We start from the raw sequence: 22,077 nt of genomic DNA, 5'->3' as shown, positions 1-22,077 counted from the left end.
CCAGCCCCCCGTGCCTCAGTTTCCCCACTGCTCGGATGGGGATGGAGGCCTGTGCGCAGGAGGGGTTTGCAGGAAACCCCTGGAAGAGCAGCAGGGATAAAGCGGCAGAGGTACGGCCTCACCGCAGCGCTCAAAGCCTGCAAGACGGGCAGATTTGAGTCCTGATGGGGGTTAAACCTGCTCCGCGGCTCCAGGCGGAGCGACCCCGCGGTGCTGGCACGTGGCAGGGGCCCGCTAGGGCAGGCAGCTCCTGCTCCCCCTGGGGCCGGCCGGCTCCCCAGCTCCCGGGCCGAGGCACCTGCGAGCTGCGGCGGCGAGAGCTGCTCCCGCCGGCAGCCCGGGGCCCTGCCCGGAGCCCGGTGCCGGGGGCTTCTCCCAGGAGCTCGGCGGGAGCCGGAGGTGGCTCCCTCCGCTGCCCCAGCTGGTGGCAGCACTGAGATCAGACACTCCTGCGCGCACAGTCCCAAATTCCCAGCTCATCCATCAGCTGGAATCACCTGGGGGATTCCCCGGAAGCTGCTGCCTGGCCAAGGACTCCCAGCTTGGGAAGGGGACTGGCGCCCACCAGAGCCAGGCCACGAGGCTGTTTTCCGCAGCCCGCCACAGCGGAGACCGGAGGGTCGCTGCCGCGAGCAGCGCGGGTACCCGACGGGTAGCCCTGGCCTGCGGTTCAGCCCCAGAGGCCGAGCGCCCGGAGCGCAGAGCTGCTCTCCCCGCGGTGCCGGGCTGGCGGAGGGGCCTCGAGCCGAGACCAGCGCCTGCCACCTCCGGGACAGCTCTTACGGGATGAGCCCGCCCTGCGAGGCCCCGTGGGGCTGCCACCATCTGCCACCACCTCCTCGGCCCCGAGCAGCTCCGGGCCACCGCTCCGCTCCCCAGCAGCGGGGAAGCCCGGCGCCGCTGCCCGTCCCGGCTCCGTGTGCTCCGCGGGGATCGGAGGCGGATTTTCCAGGGCCGAGAACAATGCCTTCCTAGCCTCCGCTCGAGGGCTTCCTCCTTCCAAGGTTCGTCCGCAGCGTCTTCCTCAGGAGTAGACGTGCCCCGTGCCTGGTAGCAAGCCGGGGCCGCCGCCGCGGCGGAGCCGCCGTGGGTGGGTGTGCGTCTTCCGCAGCCAGCAGGCACCGGCTCCCAGGCAGGTGCGTGTCGGCGCGTGTGCGCCCGCCGCATTGTTCCTCCGCGCGGAGGAGCGCGCGAATGGGATGCGGCTATATTTAGCGAGTTACTCACGCTCCCGCCACAAAGGAGCGGCTGCATCTTAAGGGGGCGGCCGTTCCGTGGGCTCAGAAGGGACAGGAGCGCGGCTATTTTGGGAAGACATGTCATCATTGGCCGCCCGGTTAAGCTGCTTCTGTAATGCTGAGCAAAACAATAGCAGCATCCAGAGGAAGAGCCTGTTATGTTTCAGGTGGGATGTTTTCAACCGCTCAGGAAACTCGACCGCTCCCAGCGCGCGGCGGCGGCACAAAGGACAGGGGACTCTGAACAGCATGGACCAAGGGCCTGGCCAAGCGGCGGGGGAGCCGCGAGCAGGGCAGGACGGACGCTGGCAGGGGACACAGCCCTGCGCCAGCCCGGCAGCTCCGGAGCCGCCGCCTCCTCTTGCCCACTGGCCTCTTGCCCCTCCAAACGCTTGGGCAGCGCCCGGGCCCGGGCCTGGCCTTTCGGCTCACAGCCCTGCCGTCCCCGGCCTGCGGCAGGGGGTGAAACGCGGCTCTGGGTCAGCGATGAGGGCAGAGACAGGTTGCCGGCGGTGCACGCGGCAGAGGAGACGGTGCAGCACCGCCAGGGAGAGCGGCAAACCCCAAACGCGTGGCCAGGCGGCAAAGGGCTGCTGCCCTGCTACCGGGGTGCTGAGGGGAGCAAGCAGCGGAGATGTGAATCCCCCCCGGCCTATCTGCCCCCCTTGGCGTGGTGGCTTTGGGGTCGAAGCGCCTGCAGAGGAATTGAGCTGAGCTCTCCGGCTCTCCCTGCAGTTGGTGCTGACTGCGGGGAAAGGAACAAGCCATCTGCCACCCCCATTTACTCTGCCCAGACCTGAACTTCCCCATCAGTTTGAGCAACAGCCCTACGCGCACCCGAGCCAGGGCAGTGACCCAAGGCATGCGATGAAGGACAACCCCGCTTTGGGGCTGCTCTGAGTGTGCCCACAGCGTTTGCTGTGGCTGGGAGCTGTGACACGGTGGACAAGCAGGGCCGCCCCTGCCAGGGGACACAAGGGAGGTGAGCAGGGAGATGAGCCCAGGCTGCAAAATGCCAGCCCCTGCGTGGATCTGGGGAGGCTCTGCCTACCAGAAGGCAGACCGGGAGCCGTCTGCTTACAGCAGAGGCTGACGGGACAGGGACAGCAGCCAGGAGATGTAGCAGAAGCCACGTTCCCAGCCCCGACCACAGAGCAAAGGCAAGTGATGGAAGAGCAGCAGTGAAGTGGGACAAGCATCAAGTGGATGATCTCCATCGGCAGCAAGAGCTGGGCAGCAAGAGGCGGGGAGCACAGCAAAGCAAGGAAGATAGTGGAAGGAAACCTGCTGGGAAGCAGAAACTGAATTTAGCTGGGGGGAGCCAACCCAACACCCATCTCTGAGCAGGGGAAGACTTGGAGGCAGGAACGGCAGGATAGTCGAAGGGGCAGGAGGCAGCCAAACGCCAGGCCAGGGCTTGCAATAGCACAGAGACAGGAACGCGGGGAGGTCGGGGACTCCTGTCCCAAGGAGGCAGAGGGAGCACGACTCCGCACGGCCCAGGCGAGGCCACATCATGCTCCCCTGGGGCATGTCTAACCCTGCCAACAGAGGGAGCACAGAAAACTCACGGCTGAGAGCACTGTAACACAGAAAAAGAAAATGAAAGGTCAAGAGACGAAGGCATACCCTGAACCCCGGGTCACTGCCCGCTTTACCACGGTCTCCCTGGGAGGCAGGCGAGGCACCTGGGCTCTCTGGGCCTGAGCACCCATCACAGCACAGGCACGACCACATGGCCGTGCGGGGAGAGCTGAGGCTCTAAGCTGTGGCAAGACAGAAGCCAGATCTGCTGGACACAGATGAGTATGTGGAGCTGCAGCTTGTTCCCAGCATAATGAAGGGGGAACTCAGAAAGCAGCTGATGTTCGAACTCCATAGATTAGCACTGAACTGGAGAAATGGGATGAAACAGAGAAGGCAGAATGACCCCAGGTCCCAGGAAACAGTGCCCAAGCACAAAATCTCTTAAGATCAGAAAGCCACAGGTCAAGACAGGGAAGTTCAAGGAGATGCAGTGCTGAGCTGGCCCCGCCGCGGCCGCCCCAGGACCTAGCAGCGCTTTCCCTCTGAGCCCTTCCGCTTCTCTGGCTCCGGCTGCATGGTCAGTACCAGGGCAGGGAGCGGAGCGGGGCCTGCACACATGTTCTGCTCCAGGCTGTTCCCAGCTAGCTACGGCCTGGATGACTTTACTGAAGCCCCAAGGACTTCTCCTCCACCCCGTACATTCAGGCTCCAACTGCACCTCAGCTCTCAGCTGTGCAGCCCCTGAAGCTGCCCACACCCTCATTTTGACCTCTCTCCGCCTGCGAGCCCCGGCCCCAGCACAGCTCGGGAGGAAGGGAGGAGCACACCAGGGAGAAAGCCCCTGACACATCAGGCAGCCCCCACTCTCCCCGCAGAATGGGCAGCGGCAATCCCGGGGGCCCTGCTGCAGCTGGGCTGGTCGCCGGGGCTGGGATCTGCACACACTGCCCTCCCCGAACATGTGCAGTTCCTGTTTGCTGTGTCTGTACAAGGCAGTGGGAAGTGGGGAATTTACTTACACCTCCCGCTTAACAACCCTGGGAGGCTGGAAGGCTTCAGGCCGCTTTAATTTACAGCCCATCTCTCCAATCTCTCACTCGTTCACTGCTGCTTTCTTCCTTATTGTATTAATGTGACCCAGGTACCTGCCAACAATAATGGACTTGCTTGCGGGGGCGGCCCCTCCCTCCCGGCACAATTTATACCTTTGCCTTGATATGAATTTCTCAAAATTCAAATGAAGAAAGAAAAGGCGAAATCTGAAAGGTTGGGGTGGGTTTGGAAAAGTGAAGCGCAGTGGTTCTGGGCCCAGCGCCAGTAGCCGGAGGGTACACATGTGCGCGCTCTCCCAGTAGGGCCTTCAGCAGCCCTGTTTTACAACCACCTCGGCACACACTGCAGAGTTCACGCATATGGCCAGACAGATGTGTCTGGCTTACGTTCAAGGCTGGAAAATGAAGAATTATGGAAGTGAAGGGCCCTGGGCATTAGAGAGGGCGGAGGTGAGGGGGAGGGGAGCCAGGGAGAATTTTCCTCTGCTGAGAAATCCTCATCTGGGCTGCGAGGCTGGAGGAAGAGGGGTTGAGAGCAAGCAAGGCAGCCAACAGCCATGCATGTGAGTCTGCTCTTAAAGCAACAGTGTGCACCGCCAGGCGTCCGCTCCCAGCGCGAGCGGTTTATTTCACCAGTTCCCACTGGGAAATGCCCTAAGAGCAGGCCGGGGCCAGGGTAGGATCACCTGTATCCCATGCTTTTCCCCCATAGCGATGGCAACAGTAGAACACACTCCGCAGGCAGCGCTCTGACCGCAAGAGCAGTTCGCAGACTGTTTTTCCTGCCTCTGGCTCCCACGTGAACTCTGCCATTCACGTCCCACCCTCTCCCCTGTCTGCCTGTGCCCTGCTGCACAGGAAAGCTGATTTCTCACCCGGCCTCGCTGCTACAGTGACTGTGTCCCAAAGGGACAGTTTGCTGTCAGCAAAGGCACTCACCTGCGAGGGCTCCCTGCTGTGCTGGCAGCTCCATGAAGGGATGCCCAGCTTCAAGAGGGCCCCTGGCAGGCCCCGACACATTCAGCCCTGGGCCCGGAAGGGCAGGTCTTACCCTGAGGTAAGGGTACTACCCTAGGGGTGCTGCAGTGACATTCATTTGACCTTGTCCACTGAAGCCAAAGCTAAGTCTGCTGCTGGGTTTCACAAAGGCAGCATGGGGCACCTCCCCCTGGGAAGTTCAAGGTGCTATGTGACATTCCCAGAGGCCACCATTCCTGAAGGACGGCAAGGAAACACCTGAGCACCACCAACAGAGTGAGACACAATCAGCCCATGTACGAAAGTAAAGTAGCTCCTCGGCCAGACAACCTGCAGCTGCCCAGCCCATCCTACCTGAATCTTGTCTTGACGACGCTGCTGCTCAGCTACTTTCCTGGCCAGGGCTTGCTTCTTGGCTCTCAGTTCCTTGATGTCAAACTCTCCACCGCTGCCTTCAGCCTCAGAATCATCTTCAAATGCCTCAATCAGCACATCGTCTTCCTTCTTCCAGGAAATGCATAAAGACAAAAACAAGAGGGAAGTAACTGTAAAGGATGCTGGTGGCAGGGACTCTGCTCACGCTGCTCTTCCCCTTCCAGCAGACAAATCCCTAGCTGTGCATGGCTGTGCAGTCCCACTTGCTGATGGATGACTATTTCTAATCATCCAAAAGAAGCAAGCAAAATAAATAAATAGTCAACATCCAGGTAGTGACAAGGTGAGACACAAGGTAATGGGCTAGGGAGGCCAGCGACAAGGCAGGGGAGGGACAGCCCTGCTCAGAGCTCTGCTCTAAACCCAAACTCTTCCTAGCTGTGGAAAACTCTTTCCACAGCCTTGGGCAAGTCACTGGTGCTTTATTGGCTTCTATTCTGTAAAATGGGGAGAATGATGTTTCCCTGTTTCTCTGCTTTGCCTGTCTGTTTAGACTGTACAGCCCTAGGAGCAAAGGCTGTTTTTCTTCACCTGTCTGCACCCAGGGTTTTACAGTGCTGCTGCGATACCGCTGCCTCGTTAGAGGCCAGACATGCAAGCTGAGCATCTTGACAGGAAGCTCAGATCCGTGAACTCAGGAGACCAAAGAGCCAATTCCAGTTCTCCGTTTTGATCTCAGAATAGGCCAGAGAGATGCCTACACACACCCCAAAACTTCAAGCTGAGCTGGAACAGATGTTTTAGAAAGACACACTCAATCTTGATTTAAAAACCCTACATGATGGAGAATCCGCTACGTCTCGAGGTCAGTCATTTCAATGGTTAATTACTTCCTCTGTTAACATTTGCATCCTACTTCTAGCCTGCCTTTGTCATGCTGCTTCTGGCCGGGAACCTTGTCTTTGCTAAACTTAAGGGTCCCTGTTTCTCCAACCTCCTACCCGCACAGGTGCTTCTGGACCATGTCACATCTTCACCCCCTCCTAGATAAACTGCATGCAGTGACCTTCCCTTGGCTCTCCCCACTGGGGGGTCTCCAGCCCCTTCGCAGTTTGCCTGCACTGCCTCAGCTGGAGACCCCAGGGTGGACTGTGCTGTCCCTGCACCAGGTGGATTCAGTGCTGGCCTGTCCCTATGTGCCCAAATCCCCAGGACATGGGCGGGCAGGAGGCAGTGGCTGGTGTCCACAAGCCAGATCCCTCCTGGCTTCACTGCTCTCCCTAAGGGGTCCCCACCGGCATGGGATTCCAGAAGTCCCTGTTCCTCGATGCGTGGCCTGACAGCAGCTGGCTGCAAACACGTGCTGCCCACGAGCCCAGCTCTTCTGCTGACCCAGACAGTCCCCTTGGCCCAATCACACCCCCTGCTTCCCATTGCAGCCATCATGGGCCTTCCCAAGCCCTGCAAGTAACAATTTCCCCTTCCCCGCAAAAAAGCAAAGGGCCGCAATGGGGCTGGAAAGAGTTCCCAGGAGGATCCCACCAGAAAGAGCGGCTTTGAGCCCAAAGGGGGCTGCAGTGGAAGGACTGCTTGCACAAGGCTGCACAAGGTCGGCCCCAGGAAGGGACAGGAGAGCACCCTGCATCCCTTCCCAGCTCGGGCTGCAGCAGCACGTTAGCTGGACCTGCAGTGCCCGAGGGACTTGGGTAGGGAGACTGCAGGCTTAATTTAAACAATCCCAGCACTCCACAGCTGTATACTCAAACATTTCCCTCAGACCCACACACACGCCTGGCCGCAGAACCCAACAGCTTTTCTCTCCTTGTGACTTGCTAGCCATGGGAAGGAGGAAGATGGAGCCCTCAAGCTCACTTCCTTCTCCCAGGACAGCAGGGGGGATGCTGCGAGTGGGAAGAGATGCACAAGGGCCTCAGCAAGGAGTGCATGTCAGACGCGGATCTGCTGCGGTGTTTTGGGTTGGGAAACGCTTGCCAAGGCTCCAGGGTGGTCACGCTGGTGAGCTGGAAGCTCTCTTGTGCTCAGACCCCAATGAGGAAGCTCCAGGGTTACGCAATGAGCTCAAAGAGAGGTTCCCACAGCTAAGCAGCGGCTGCAGGGACTGGGCAAGGGGGAGCTATCCTCCACCAGCAAGAACAGGAGGGCCCAACCCAACAAGTGCTCCACAGAGGCGGACTGTCCCTGTCCGTGACACTGGTGGAACCCAAAGATCCCAAGACACCATACACTTTCAGCTGGGTCAGCCTGAAAACTTTCTGCACAGCCTCCCAAAGAGGACAGGGGATGCAGGTCTTCCTATCTTGCAGAGATGTCTCTTGCTGCTTGGAGTTTTGCTTTGAGCCCCGACACAAAAAACACCTGAAATCTGCTCCCCACTTGGCTGCAGCCATCTGCCAGGGCTCTGAGCGGTGAGGAGGGTGCCAGGCACCTTCTTGCTACGGGGCTCTTCCAGTGCCAGCAGCTTTGGGGCACATGGGGACACACACTGCGGGCCACCCAGCACAGGGAGAGGTGAGGCGCTGTGCCCGGCACGGGACGATCCCCTCGCCCAGCTCCGTGACTCCGGGAGGGGGTGCCTGGAGCAAGCCCGGGCAGAGCTGGGCCACCCAGCTCCCTGCTCCAAATGCCTCTGCCCTTCTCTACAGTTTCCCTGGCCTTTCAAACTGCAAGATTAAACACAAGAAAAGAGTCAACCTGCAGAGCGGTTGGCAGGGCCCTTAAACACACACACGGAGCCTGGAGTGAAGCAAGGCCTACAGGAACAAGCAAGGGCAGAAAAACAAGAGTTGAATTCCTTAATCACATCAGGATGTGAGAGGCAGGGGAGGGACGGGGCGCCAATGTCAGCTCTTCCTGTACGTGTGCTGGAGGCTGGAGCTCGGGCCTCTGCCGCGGCTAGCTCCACGGCTATAAACTTGATCCTGAGGCTGAACCCTGACACCCCCTCGCCCACCTCCTCTCCCAGGGCTGCGGCGCTGCACGTTATTAAAGCTCGCTCCCCGCTTCGAGTATTAAAGAGCAGCATCTGGAACTCATAGCAGCGCGCGAGATAGAGGCGCACGGGTTGGACTGGCAGGAAAGGGCACGAGCAAAGTACACTCAGGAGACGAGGGCTGCACACCATTTACCCCCCTCCTCCCCCCCATAAAATGCACACGCAGCTACGCTGGCTATAAATAGCGGGAGCTGCAGGGCAGGCAGAGGCTGGGCCCCACAGGGGTGATTCTTCCTTCACCGAGGCGCGCTCTTCCCGCACGGTACCTGATCTTCCAGTTGTTTTCCCTCTTGGCTTCCCATTTCCTTTCCCATGGCGTCTGGGACGGGTGCCACTGACACATATTTTCCACCCTTGAATGCCAGCAAAGGCTCTTCTTGTCCACAAAGGGCTTCCAGGAAATACTTCAGAACTGTGACCCTCTTGCAGTCGGCTGCAATAACCTACGGGGTGAGGACGAGGGGGTTGGGGAGAGGGAAAGGAAAACAAAGTCAGTGCAAAGGGGAGGCGGACAGGCAACGGGCAGAGGGAAACGCGCGGGGCTGCACGGCCCGGCAGCACGCAGACAGCGCGGCCCAGCACCCAGCACCCAGTGCGCCGCGGAGATGTGCCGGGTGCGGGTCCCCTCTGCTTTCAAACCAGGACGGGGGGGATCGGCCCGCGCCTCGTAGCCCGGCGTCCCTCGGGAAACGGAGGCAGGCGAGCGCAAGGTCAGCCGTACCCGGCGCCGATCCCCGCAGCTCTCACGGAGCGGCTCCCGGCCTGCCCTCGCCACGTCCCCGGAGCCACACAGCTGCCAGGGTCAGCCAGCCCCCTTCCCAGCCCCACCGAGACAGGGGAAGTCCTGCTGAAGCGTGAGGCAAATGATGTGGCCGGCCTTACTGTTTCGTTGCAGCTAAACCACCAGAAGCCCCTTGGGAAGGCAGGCGGGCTCGGCGGACGGATGCTGGAGAGGGATACGGCAGCGCAGAGCCGGCAGCTGGGGGCATTTTGTGAAAGCTGAGCGCCGCCCCCAGCCCGTCCCGTCCTGCGGGCCGCTCTCACGAGCCGACTGGGGAGCCGGGAAGGCTGGGACCGATCCGGCCAGAAGGCAGCTCAATAACTCGGGTAATTATCCAATTTATGAGGCTCTCAGATGAAGTTTCCCGAGCGTGGGAGCCTGGTGCCCAGGCAGCCCCGTCCCGCGCTGCGCCGGCCTCCGCCTGGGCCCCCCCGCCGGTCGCAGGGGGACTCTGCACCTGCACCTCTCTCCTCTGATGGGTGTTGTTGGGTTGTTGACGGGTGTCACCCATGAAACGGAGGAGCTTTTACCGGGAGAAAGTCAGCAAACGGGGGCTAAACGTGCTAAAAAGCATGGGGACAAAGTTCACGTTTGCACTGCTGCCCGAGTTCCTGCAGCCGCTCCGGTTTCGCTCTGCTCACGCAGCGGGGAGCAGCCTCAGAGCCTCCCCGCCCGCAAAGAGGCACGTCGGCAGGGGACGAGGCCAGACCCTGTGCCGAGGACCAACCGAGAGCCTCAACGGCCGGGGCGGCACGCGGGAGAGGCCGCCTCTCCTCCTGCCATGCTCCTGCGAGCCGCACGGCGGGCCGGGCTGGGACGCGCGGAGGGCTGGCAGCGGCCCCGCTGCACCAGGCTGCCGCGAGAGGAAACTTCTGCTCTTCCACGGCGCTGCCAGTTTCCTCTCCGCGGGCTAATTTTAACCGCCGTGTCTCTGCAGTGCGTGTCAAAAACCTGACCCGCCTGCGACCTCCAACCTCCCACCCCAGCTACCGCCTGCACGAGGCACCCTTACATAAGAGGGGCCGGACTCGCCGCCCGTTGCGGCAGCCCCCCTCGGAGCCCAGCACCGAGGGGAAGGAAAAACCAGCCCCTTCCTCCCCCCGGGATGCTGGTGCTGCTGGCGAGAGGCGGCACGAGCCGGGCAATCACGGCCAGCTGCGTTACGGGGAGCGGGGGACCACCGAGCTCCGGCTCTGCGTGCCGGCTGGTGTCACGGAGGGAACGTTTCCGTCCTCCTGGCTCCGCTTTAGGAACGATTTGGCGAAGGGGAAAGCCGGGAGGAACGGGAAGGAGAGCGGAGCGGGAACGGCTGCCGCAGGGAGCATCCCGCGCGCCAGCGGCCGGGCCGCGAGGCCTCGGGGGAGCGGCGCAAAGCTCGCCCGCCCGGTTCATTACCCAGGCCGGCTAACGCCGCCGAGCCCGCGATGCGACTTCGGCACGGGGGTTTCCAGCCCGAGTCGCTGCCGCTCCCTGGTGCCCAGGCTGCCGGGGAGCACGTGCCCACGCGGCCCCGCTCCGCCGCGAGCGCAGCTGCAGGGACGTGCGTGGGGCAGCTCGGGGCTTGAACCCGGCCGTAGGAGGGAGAGCAGCTAAGCGAGAAGTCACGTGCAGCGGGACGTGAGGACGCAGCAGAGAGCAGCAGCAGGGGAAGGGGACGGGGAGCTGTGCGCCGGCCGGCTAGGCGGGGACGAGATTGGCACCTCTTCCTGGCGCCAATCCCAAGGGATTTCCCAGGGCACCTCCAGCACTAAGTGCAACTGCACCTAGTTCAGGACCTGCGGGGCTCTCACGCAGCGCCCACGCGTGAAGGGCTGGGTGCCGGCACAGCTGCGGTGCAGCAACGTCTGCCCAGCAAAGGCTCAAACTGTGACTGTCGGAGACTCCCGGATTGGGACCGACCGAGCATATTGCAGAAGAGCTGCTTTCCCCTGGCTGGGTCGGGGATCCTTTCCCTGTCCCCTGAAAAAGGAACCGCTAGGAAACAAGGGACTCCCTGCCAAGCCGGCGCGGCCCCGCGCTGCCTCCGGCTCATCTGCTCGGCAGAAAAGAGCCCAGCCGAAGGCCCATGACATAATGCCACAGCAACTTGTCTCATGAACACATTTTTCCAGCCCACATGAATGAAAAACAGGGAAAGAGCAAACGCTCCATGCGTCCCTGTCACGTGCGGCCCCGGGATGGAGCCCGGCTCCCGGAGGACGGGCCAGAGCTGCAGGCTCTCGCCAGCCGCGCCCGGGGAGTCTGCCCAGCCCCGGCGTGGGGCAGCCGAGCCGCTGGGAAACAAGTGACCCGTGACTGGCACCCAGGTCGCTCGAGCGGGGCCTCGCGTGACACACAGCAACCTGCCTCGTCAGAAACTTCCCGTTTCGGGACGGGAAGGCGAGCGCCCGCGGCAGCGCCGGGATGCCCGGGGCTGCCCCAGCCCCGCGTGGCTCTCCCTGCCCGGGGCCACCGCAGCAGGCAGCACCGCTGGTGCCCTGGGAGCCGCGTCCGACCCTCCGGAGAGAAAGGCCGAGTACCGAGCGGAGCACGGCGAGGCGGGGAGCGCCACCGGCCCCCGTGCCCTCCCCCCGGCCGCGCCGGCACACAGCAGGAACCGAAAGCCTGGCTTCGAGCGGCCGCTGGGTATGAAAATAGGCCTGACACGCACGCGGCCCGCTCGCAAAGCAAAACCGAAACTGAGAATTGCTGAAGTGGTCTGGTGCCCCCGTACGTGACCCGGGCTCGGTTCCCCAGGGCCGCAGCGAGCGAGGCACGGCGGAGGCGACGCGCCCGGGGACCCGCGCGGCGGTGGCGGTGACAGTGGCGGGAGCCCTGATTTCATCAGGCCGGGCCGGAGAAGAGAGGTTTCTAATCTCACGCTCAATCAGACACGCTAACCGCCAAGCCCGAGCACCACCGCCCACGGCGGGCTGGCGGCGGGCTGGGGCACACTGGAGAGGCTCATTAGCGCGCCGGCTGCTAATTCGTAGGTCATACATTAACATGCTAATCATTGAGTAGGACACAGCAGGACACACATTAACACACGCTAACTGCCTGGAAAGACCCCGCGGGCCCCGCGTTAACGGTACCAGCTGCTGCCGTTGCAAAGCCGCTTTGCAGTCTGAGGCTAGGGCACAACCCCGCCGGCGCTACCCGCCACGAGCCTTCGAAAGCCCGCGATCGGAGTCCCCAGGAGGGTCCTAGGTCTAACGCCCCTCTGGAGCTGGTGCCCTCAATGGCCTTTGCCTTGTTTTCCCCATCAACCTTCTCAGATAAAGCACAGGCGAAAGCTTCCCGAAATGCCGTGTGCTGCTATCTAAAAGACGAGCCGGTGCTGAAGCCCTGTGCGGGGACCGTCCGGCCCTGGCCCCAAGCAGCCGCAGCCCTGAAGACGGCACGGGTCTTCGGGAGATTCAAGGGGAGGGAAGGGACTTGCTGTGGGTCTGGGGGCACCTGCGGCTGGCACTCGTGGGGCGACCACCACGGCCCCACGCGGAGCCGAGCCGCGGGGCAGCCTGCCCCACCGGCGCTGCCGGCCCCGCTGCTCAGCGCACCACTTTCCCGCAGCAAAGCAAATCGCTGTCACACCCGCCGCCGCCTTCAATCAACTTTTACAACTTGCTAATTTTACGCAGTGCCCTAAAGAGCAAATAACTGGGAGGCAGGAATGCAGGCTCCTTCAGCGAGGCCACACGCTTCAAAGAGCCCCCAGCGGCCCAGCCAGCTGGCCACGGGGCCGTGCTCGGCGGTGGGGACCGCGGGGACCTGCCACCTCCGGCAAGGGGCTCGGGCCGGAGCGGGCGGCCCCCACATCCCTGCCAGCGGTGCAGCAACCTCCGGCAAGGCCCGCTGCCTCCGGCGGCGCGGGGAGGGATCCCAGCAGCTTCTCCCCGCGAATCTTTAGCCTCCCCCGGCAAAGGGCGGGCAGGCGGCTTTGCAGAAGGGTTTACCCGGAGGACGGGCTGCCACTCGCGGCGCAGCGTTCCCGTGTGCAAGGGGGAGACGTGAGCACATCCCGACAGCTGGAGTCAGAAGGGGAAAAGGACATGAGAAGCTTGAATCATAGCATGGAGAGATCCCATCCGAGAGTCGGAGACGGGAAAGGGATAGGACCTGGAGTCAGAGCCAAGCTAAAGCATGATCCAGCATGGAGATAACGCTGTTTTTGCCACATCGGTTTAAACAGAGCTCAGTTGGAGTGAAGTAGCTGATTTATGCTTAAACCAAGTTAGCCCCAAATGATCTAAACCGCAAAGTGTCTACACGGCCCAGCTGAAACATTTGCACTGACACTATTAAAACATTTACGCAGGCCATGGCTAAATGCCTCCAAATGCCCTGCGCCTCCTTCTCCGTCCCTAGGGAGCTGGCTCGGAGGAGCAGAGGGGAGCAAAGCAAGTTGTAGGAGGAGAGCAAAGAAAGGAGCTTGGTTTGGCGTCATCCCTTCAGGGTTTTAGTCCCACAAGCTCATGCGAATGTGGGTTTGGGTTTAACTCTGGACTTAAAATGGCCTAGCTTCTTTGGGCTTGGTCCCTTGCCAGGATGAGGCCAGGGGAGTCCGTTGCCCCGGCCCCAAATTCAGTTTGCAGTGGTTTGGCCACTCAGGCACAGCCAAAGCCTCTGTCATGGCCGGGCAGCAACACGCTCACACCTGGATTTCGACGCTGGTTTCTGCAGCTGAGGGCTGACACTAGCAAACTTCTCATCTCAGCTAACCCCACGAGCAGCCCCGGGAGAGCAACTGCGGCTGCAACGAGGCCCCGCGCAGGGCACCTCTGGTTCTGATGAATCTCAGGGCTGAGCTGTACGGGACAGAGCCAGCACGGGAAGGCCCAGGCAGGAACCAGAGACCAGAGCTGGCTGCACAAATTGGGAAAGGCTGCACCACATCCATATCCGATGCTCCATCACAGCACAGTGAGGTGCAGAAGAAAACGTCCAGGGATGACAGAGAAGCTCAGAAGCACTGTTCCAATTGCTCTTCCCTGTTACCGTTGCTGGAGAACCAAATTCTTTGAAAAATAGGAGCTCCTCAAAGAGAAAGCATAGGCAATGTCTTGGCCAAACATCTCTCCCAGTGTACCGAGCCTTGCAGAGAGGCATGGATCCAGCTGCTGCACTCTCCATGGATTCAGCCGAGTCAACGGAGCAGATGTGCTCATAGCCTGCCAAACGCTTCCATCTTTCCAACCCCAGATATGTAGCTCAGATACGGCTTTGACTGGCCTTTAAAACTGGAAGGCAGGATGGAACGGAGTCCAACTGTCTACCACCACCAGGGTCTGCCAGGAGAAAATCAGCCTTGCTTGTCCCACACACCGATGCAGAGGAGAAGCACAGATGATGTAAAGGTGCAAAGCTGGGGATAAGGCAGATCCTAGCTGAGGTATTCGATTTTTAGTATCAGAGGTCAGACACATTCTGTGGAAGCCCTGGGTGGCCTACACATACTCTTATCTTGCAGGTCACCAAACTGCACTCAAGGCACCGGTACTTGCTGCTGTTGACAGCCGTAGGACACAAAGGCGAGACACATCAGTGATGCGGGGGAAGCCGCTAGCGCTTCTGGGGATTAGGGTCTGCTCTCGACAACCCCTCCCCAGAGGGGAGGCACAGACATGCCAATCTAACAACCCCCCCAGAGCCGCCTGCCTGCCACGGTCCAGTTCTCTCGCCCTGACTGGCACCTAGCGGTTGTGGGGCAGGAATACAGATTGAATTTTTACCAATCTAGGCCAGAAGAAACTTAAACTCTGCATGGAAAACCTATGCTGCCACTGGTCCCAGTCTACATCCCGCAAATACTTTGTGGTAGCACAGCCGGGCACTGCCCTACAGAACATCTCACAGCTCCTCCAGATCCTCAGCGCGGCCAGCTCCTCTCAAATCCTCACTTCCTTGGTCACAGCTTACCAGGGGACAGGAAAGCTGCTTGTCCACCCCAAAATGCATCCAAGAGTACTGCAGGAACCTGTGTGACTACAGCAATTCCTGCTGGAAAAGTCAGCACTGAAGTCATCAGAAACAGGGACTCTGGATTGAAAGCAGTCCTCCAGGTTCCTCTCGTGCTTCTGTGCCCAGGACGGCCCAGAGGTCTGGGGGGACTTGCCAGCCCAGGACTGCTCTTCTGAAGTGTCAGGAGCTACACAGCTCCAGAGAGGAAAGTTTCCAACGGTTTCCAAACCAAGCTTTTGGCTTTTGCTGACATTTGGAAAGACTTGCCCTGATGTTTTATTCACCTGTTAAGTGTGCTGAAGAATCTTTTCGTCAGCTCTTCTCTCCAACTCCTCTCCAGCGAGCAGCAGCGTTCGCAGTAGGGAGCAACTGGCTCCAGGCTGCATCTGAAAGCTGGTAGCTGGGAGGTAGGTGGTAGCTTTATTTAATTTTACCCCTAGCAGCCCATTCCTACTGGGCAACAGCAAGGTGAGAAGAAAGCATGACTTTGGCCTGGGTGAAAAGTCCTAGGGAAGATGACAGAGCACAGGAGATCTCCACGGAGCGATGGAGATGTTTCGTCTGATTTGTGTGTGCAGCTCCTGGCTCAGTTCTCATTGTGTCCTCATGCAACACTGCCAACGGCTCTAGCAGCACAGCGAGAGCTACAGGCTTCCCCACATTGCAAAATGTTGCCTCCAATAAAACCCTGCAGGAATTTCCATCGGAGAAAGCACTCACTTCCACTCCCTGCAACCCGCGGCCAAGTGCCCCAGCGCAGAGCTTCCATTGCATTCCACCGCAGAGGCCACTCGATGCTGGGAAAACTGATTCCCACAGTTGTGAAATAACTGGGGCATTTCTGCTCTCTAAGGTGAAGTCCTGAGCACAGGACCACATGTTTCAATTGCTAGTTAGGAGAACAAGGGGCTAAAAAACCGTGGCTTTCCACCAGGCCTGTGACAGAGGCACACAACTCTGGGAGAAACTGCAAGTCACAGCCAGGGACTCCCTATTATAGCCATCTCAGTGCCCCCCCTTCTCAGTTCCTCCCCAGCTCCCAGCACATCCCTGAACTTCCCAGGGGAAAAGAGAGAAAAATTCAAGCAATAGGGTAATGCCAAGACAAGGCAGAGGGAGCCCGTTCTGCCCCTCCCTTGCAGATCCCACTGGCAGTGCTAACCGGGGAAGACAAGTCCCTGAAAATCTGTCCCCAAACCAGCGTCCCAGGCTAGGAAGGAGGAAGGCAAGGTCTGCATCCTCACCGAAGTCAGTATGGCACCAGCTTCAGCTTTCTCAGGGCATGGACTGCTCTCCCTGCTGCAGGAGTCTCCAATCTTTTCCTTTTCAGGGACTGGGGGAATTTATTTCCTCTGCCATTTCGGAGGATGCCTGCCTTGCCAGAGATTGTTTTGCAGAGTTAAGAAAGATAAGAAAGTGGTTAGCAGGCTCTTCGGTGGAGGAAGGGAGGACTGCTTAGTAAGGGAAAGGGGACTGCTCCGCTCTCAACAGACCCACACTGCCCTTCCTCTGAGGCCAGAGCTCCAGGAGATGCTGGCGTTGGTGACAAGGCCAGTCCATCCCCACACCTCTCTGTCCCCCAGCGTTTCAGGATCACAGCTGCTTGGGGGGCCACGCTGCGCTGGTGACCAGAAAAGCTGTTCTCTTGCCAGAACTAGAATCCGGCTCTCTTGGAATTTGGGAAATGCAGCAGATGAATGTTCAAACCAACCTCCAGATTGCAAATCTCTCTGTGCTCTTGCAACAGTAAGAGTCCTTTTCCAAGGTACATGAAAAAAGGCAAGCGCCAACTCCAAGCTGCTCGCGCTGTGGGGGAAACAGTACTTCTATCTGTCCAGTCAAACCCTTGAGTTAAAGTTTTGCAGGGTGCTAAGAGAGGCTGATCTCTCCGCTGGGAAGGAGCTCCACGCTGCCCAGGTCCTGCACGGGCTGCGGGAGAGGAGCTGTGGACATCGCCCAGGTTCAGAAAGCGCTTCCTGAGCAGCGGCTGGAGGGAGCTGGCCTCGTGGGGAGTTTACGAGGGAGGAAGCCCTGAACAGCGGACACAACCAGTTCCTGCTGAGCAGCTCATCTGTCCCCAGCGCGCCGTGCCAACACGTTGCAGCGCTGCGGGGAGGCTCAGCTCAGCCCCTCCAGATCCTACATCTGCACTTGACCCAGGTGCTCTTTGAGCAGATAACGGCGTCATGCAGAGACACCGGGCAGAGCAGGCGTTTCACTCTCAGCCGATAACACTGGCTCTTTCACAAGGATTTCCCCATGTAGACAACTGCCCCGTGATTTGACCCACAGAGTAACTCAGTGATTCACGTACCACCGGACAAGACACCAAGGTCTGAGGGAGCAGAGGGCCAGGAAGGGGGGGAGCTGGGAGGTGCAAGGAAAGCCTAAACAGAGCTCAGCAGCAGGGAGCGGGACTGAGGGTCTCTTACAGAAGAATGGTAAAAATAAGTGCAAAACAGAGCTCACCCTCAGAGCGTCCACCTGCCCGTCTGCACTGCCCACCTCTCGCCTCTCCAGCGCAACGTACGTGGAGGCCTTCTGCTACAGGCGGCACAGAAACCACCACGCTAGCCCGTTACATCGGGAATGTGGTGGACTTCTACCCGTGGAGAAGGACACAGGCCACTGCCTCCTTTTGCAGATGTGACTTCTGACCTCGGCAGCGACAGGGAGAGGAGAGGTAGGAGCTAGAACATTCTGCCTCGTCCTGGCAGAGCCGATCTGGAAGCCGTTTCTGTGAGTTTACACAGCTTATACGTTCTCCATGCAGTTCCTGGACGCCTTCCATCACAGATGAGAGTTTTATGTCGAATTTTAAGTTTGACCACAAATATTTAAACTTCCTTGGACCACAAATGCTGTATCTTCTTTGTGGTTTAGTTGGCACCAAATGAGTATTTACAGATCCCTATATGTCTGTCTGTCATTTAAATATCTCGCAGAGGTGCCAAAGGCTTCAAAAGCAGAGGGGCTCCTTGGGCAGAGCCTGTGATTCACCCTCTCTGGCCTTCGTTAATCCGCGCAGACGAGGAAGAGGTGCAGACGCTGGCCAAGCCCATGCGGAGGGCACAGCCACTGCTCGTCTGAGCCATTTCATACTTGCTCTCTATTAAGTTTGCTTTTCAGAGAATGTCATCTGAGCTCCCACTGTAACTTCCCCAGTTCCTTGCCCTGGTTGATATTTGAACTGGGATGAAAGTCTTTGGAATTTTCTCCTCTTCTTTTAGGAAACTTGGGATTTCTGAGTCTACAGGAGACTGTTCAATGAAAACCACTAAAACCCCCTAAAGCAGCACAGTTCCCACCTGGCCACGGTGTGCGGCCGCCCTGCCTGCATTTTCACTTCCTCCAGTGCAAGCAGTTCTCGGAGGGTCACGCTCCAGACCTGCTGAACTGGGATCCCGCTCTAGGGAAACTGGTCAGAGTGGTTAATCTCAGTGGCCGAATGGTACTGAATTCAGGGAAGGCCATACAGCCAGAAAAACACAAGGAAATAAATACCAAAAAAGGTCTTTCCTAAGCCCCCCTGCCAAGGGAATTCACCTGTGCCATTTCGGAGCACGGGGAGAGGAAGCACAGATTTGAGGGTCTCTGAGCTGACACCCAGGCACGCGGGCGAGTTATGGGGAGGGGCGCCCTGAAATCGTAGTTAACATGCACATGCCGACTCGAGTCAGGCCCCGAGTTATTCTATCAGGTTGCGTGTGTTTCATTTCCTTCAGGCTTTTTAGTCCAGGACACAAATTGGACGCTTGCCCCACCGATTTTAGTGGAACTGTTGAACGTGTGGTGGTGTGGGAGAAACCCCCTCCTGCAACGCTGCTTTCACCGAGGGGTCTCGAGCTCCTGCCCCATCCTTACGGCACGGCAGCGCTCGGGGAGCTCTCCTGGGCTGGCTGCAAATCCCACCGTCCCAGGGAGCGACGCGGAAACGGCATGCAGGGGGCAAAGGCTTCGCCGACAGCTGCCCCCATCAGAGGAGCCAGATACCTGAGTCAGAGCTGAGATGCGAAACCGCCGCTCCCCCAACCAGACCGAACCATGTCAACCCCGAGCGACCCACCACCGCTCCGCACGCTTCGTTGGCGCCCAGACGCTGCTGGGGAGGTCTGGGGCACTCAGACTGCCCAAAGGGAGAAGCAGCGGAAGCAACTGAAGCATTTTCTTCGAAATCACAAGCAGGCAAAGACCCCGCGGAAGGTGGGTAGCAGGGCCGGGCAGTGCCGGGGCCGGCAGGCTGCTGGGCACGCCGCCACGCGCGGGGAGGAACTCCTCCGACCGTCAGCATCTCTGCTGGGCTGCGACCGAATTCCCTTGAAAAGAGGGTGGGGATACGGAAGGCAATGCAATAACTTCAGAAAAATGCCACCACAGCTCGGTCGGCTGCGACACCACAGCCCCAGAGATATTAGCAATACTGGCATTTCCAGCCACCGCAGGAACCGCACCGGCAGCGCGCTCCCGGCAGCTCGGGGCAGGGCGGGAAGCAGCGCTCGCTCACACCACTTCCAGCAGCCACTTCAGGGAGGGACAAGCGCTGTATTTTGCTTCACAGCGAAATGCTGCCACTTAGGGGACTCCCAATGACGTGAGGAGGAGTCGTGTGCCTGGAAGCCCATGTCCTCCTTGAGGAGGGGCTGCTCCGAGCGAGACGCTTCACTCGCTTACCCGAGAGGTAACTTTGTGAACCGGATCAGCGCTCCAGCCCGTGCGGATCCTGCCCTGCCTCTAAGGAAGCAGCAAACACGGCTCCGCTACTTATACCGAATACTCAGCTCTTTTGGCACATGATTAATGGCCTGTATCTCAGCGTCGCTCGCTTCCAGCCGGGCCGAGAGCTGCAAACACACCTAGGAAAGGGGACGAGGAATTGGAACCGGCGGCTCGTCGGCGAGAGAAAAACTATTCGCTGCGTCTTTGTTTTCGGCAGAGCTCCTCCTCCCGGGAGCGGGCGCCGAGCGCGAGCAAGGCCCCGGCCCCGAAACGGGGGAGCTGAACCAGAACAATAGGGCGGGGACCCTGGACGGGCCCGGGCGAGCGGGGTGGGCTGGAGCGGGGGCACCGATCCATTCTTTTGACTTCATTCACACTTACAGCTGCATTAGAGACATTTCCTGAAAGCACAGTAGGAAGAGAGGGGTATTCGCTCACTCCACCCTCCATCCAGCGCTGTCCTTGCAATCCAGCCATGTACGGAGAGCCAATTTCGGCCTCTGGCAGAGCTGCAGGCCAGACATTACGAGCACTGGTGTGAACAGAGCAGGTCCCCACCCGATGAGCAGCGCACAGCCTCAGAGCGCAGAGGAGGGGTGCTGCAGCCAGACAAAAAAACTGTCAACCGAAGGAAATGCAAAGCATCTGAGCGGGTTCGAGGTGGCCCTGAGGTTTGCAAGGAGGTGTGAACAGCAGGACCACAGCGTTTGGCTCCAGGGCAATAAAAGGTGCAGCCACCAGCCACTGCCGCGTGAAACAAGGCAATGCCGCCGTTCTTCCCGCAGAAGAAAATACGGGAGCAACCACCGCGCTGCACGGAGACCCGTCAGTCAGGACCGTGCCGCGGCGCTCCCACCACGGGGTCACCGCACACCCAGGCCGACGGTGTGCAATCTCCCGACGGTGACGCTACGCGCAGCACGGAGGACTGAAAACAGGGCACCGAGCGCTGCGCCTGACTCACTGCAGCTCGGGAGCCCGTGCTTCCCCGGCGCTTCACGATGTGGAGCCTGAAAAACAACTCCTTTTTTTTTTTTTTTGCTAAAAACTAAAAAAACAGCCGCCCTCTTCCAAATCTGGAGTTACTCAGCCTGAGTCACACGAAGGCTCTCCTGGCGCTGCCGGCAGAGCCAGCACGTACCTGGGAGCGGCTGCACACCGCGCTGCTGCTGCCCGCGGCACGGCACACCTGCAGCGGGGACGTGGTCCTGGGAGCACACACTGTGGGGCTGGCATAGGCACGGGAGCGCGCTGCAGCCAAACTAATCATTTTCAGCTTCACGTTTCAAATTTCAGCCATTTTTGGTGCATCCCCGAATTAAAAAAAAAAAAATATGGACGCTGTGATTTTTTTTTTTTTAATGGGAAAAGTATTTCTTTCATTCTCCCATAACACAAACCCAGCAAACACGAAAAACATGAACCCAAACCAAAGCTCAGACATCACATCTGGGGAGAGACCAAGCATGGAAAATTTTAATCCGAAGGTTAATGTTTGGGAAGCTCCGAGTGTGTGAAAAGAGGGGTTAGATGGGTGCTGCTCTGCGACTCGAACAGTTGTTGCCGCCAAGTGGCGGCTTTAAAACGGTGCCTGCCTGCCCCAGCCCAGGCACTCGGGGTCACAGGCTAAAATAGAAAACAACTGAAATCATCGCAAGCAAACAAACAGCGAGGCCGATCAGATGCTGGAAAAGCCAAGCGAGGAAGGAGCCAGCAGCCCCAAGTGCAGTTCGAGCCCTGTGACTGGAAACAGCCTCCTGACTTGCCCTTGGTGAAGGGCACCGAATCGCAGGGCGGTGATGTCCCCGTCCACCCTCTCCTCCGTCCCCTGGTCTCTCCTGCACCAGCTCCACAGCTTCAAGATCACGGTCAACAGGACGGTGCCACTCCTGTCCCACGTGCCACCTCCGTCTCCTCCTTCGCTCGCTCCCTTGCAGGACCCAGTGGTTACCAAACCGCGGGGCTTTCGCATCCGGCAGCCCGAACCTTCGCCCCTGCCACCCAGCACAACCATGTCCCACCCAAGGACAGAGCACCCTGCTCCTCCCCGCCTTCGCTGCCATGCTCCTCCGGACCGCCGAGGCCAGGGAACCTCATCTGCTCTCCCGGCTATTCCCGCCGCCTGCTCCGGGTAACTGCTGGGCTCCCGCAGCCCCGCTGCATCCCGCCTGCGCATCTGCCCCGCCAGCTCTCCGGCTCATGCCCTCATTTCCACCACTTCCTGCCTTAAAAACGCCTTTGTCTTCCTCTTCTGCATTACATTATGCCCTTCCCAGACTGCTCCTTCCAAACGCTGCAGATCTCTCTCCCCCCAGCTACTACAGAGGAACATCCGAATTGCCTCTGCGAGGGACAGGGCCTTGTAAAGTTGCCACGTCTGCTCGCAGGGCCATATCAGCAGTAACAACAGCTTAGAAGCTGCAGGAGTTAGAGCAGCGAGTCCTCCCACACTTAACC

At 59.5% G+C, this 22,077-nt stretch overlaps 1 protein-coding gene across 3 annotated transcripts in view; it reads right to left on the bottom strand.

The window, feature by feature from the left end:
- The window catches only part of SMG6 (SMG6 nonsense mediated mRNA decay factor), a 116,648-nt gene that overhangs the window by 10,891 nt on the left and 83,680 nt on the right, over nt 1-22,077 (bottom strand). For 2 of the 3 annotated variants that reach the window (XM_064523294.1, XM_026105635.2), the window contains exons 14-15: nt 8,450-8,626; nt 5,150-5,299 (exon numbers count right to left, since the gene is read on the bottom strand). In XM_064523294.1, the coding sequence (XP_064379364.1) occupies nt 5,150-5,299; nt 8,450-8,626 (327 nt within the window). The remainder of the gene's footprint in view (nt 1-5,149; nt 5,300-8,449; nt 8,627-22,077) is intronic. The other variant, XM_064523295.1, reaches the window with a different exon arrangement.

This window comes from Dromaius novaehollandiae, chromosome 19, assembly GCF_036370855.1.
Source record: "Dromaius novaehollandiae isolate bDroNov1 chromosome 19, bDroNov1.hap1, whole genome shotgun sequence".
NCBI classification, from domain to species: Eukaryota; Metazoa; Chordata; class Aves; order Casuariiformes; family Dromaiidae; genus Dromaius; species Dromaius novaehollandiae.
The sequence above is the reverse complement of the archived record's forward strand: the minus strand, read 5'-3'. Positions and strand labels throughout refer to the sequence as shown.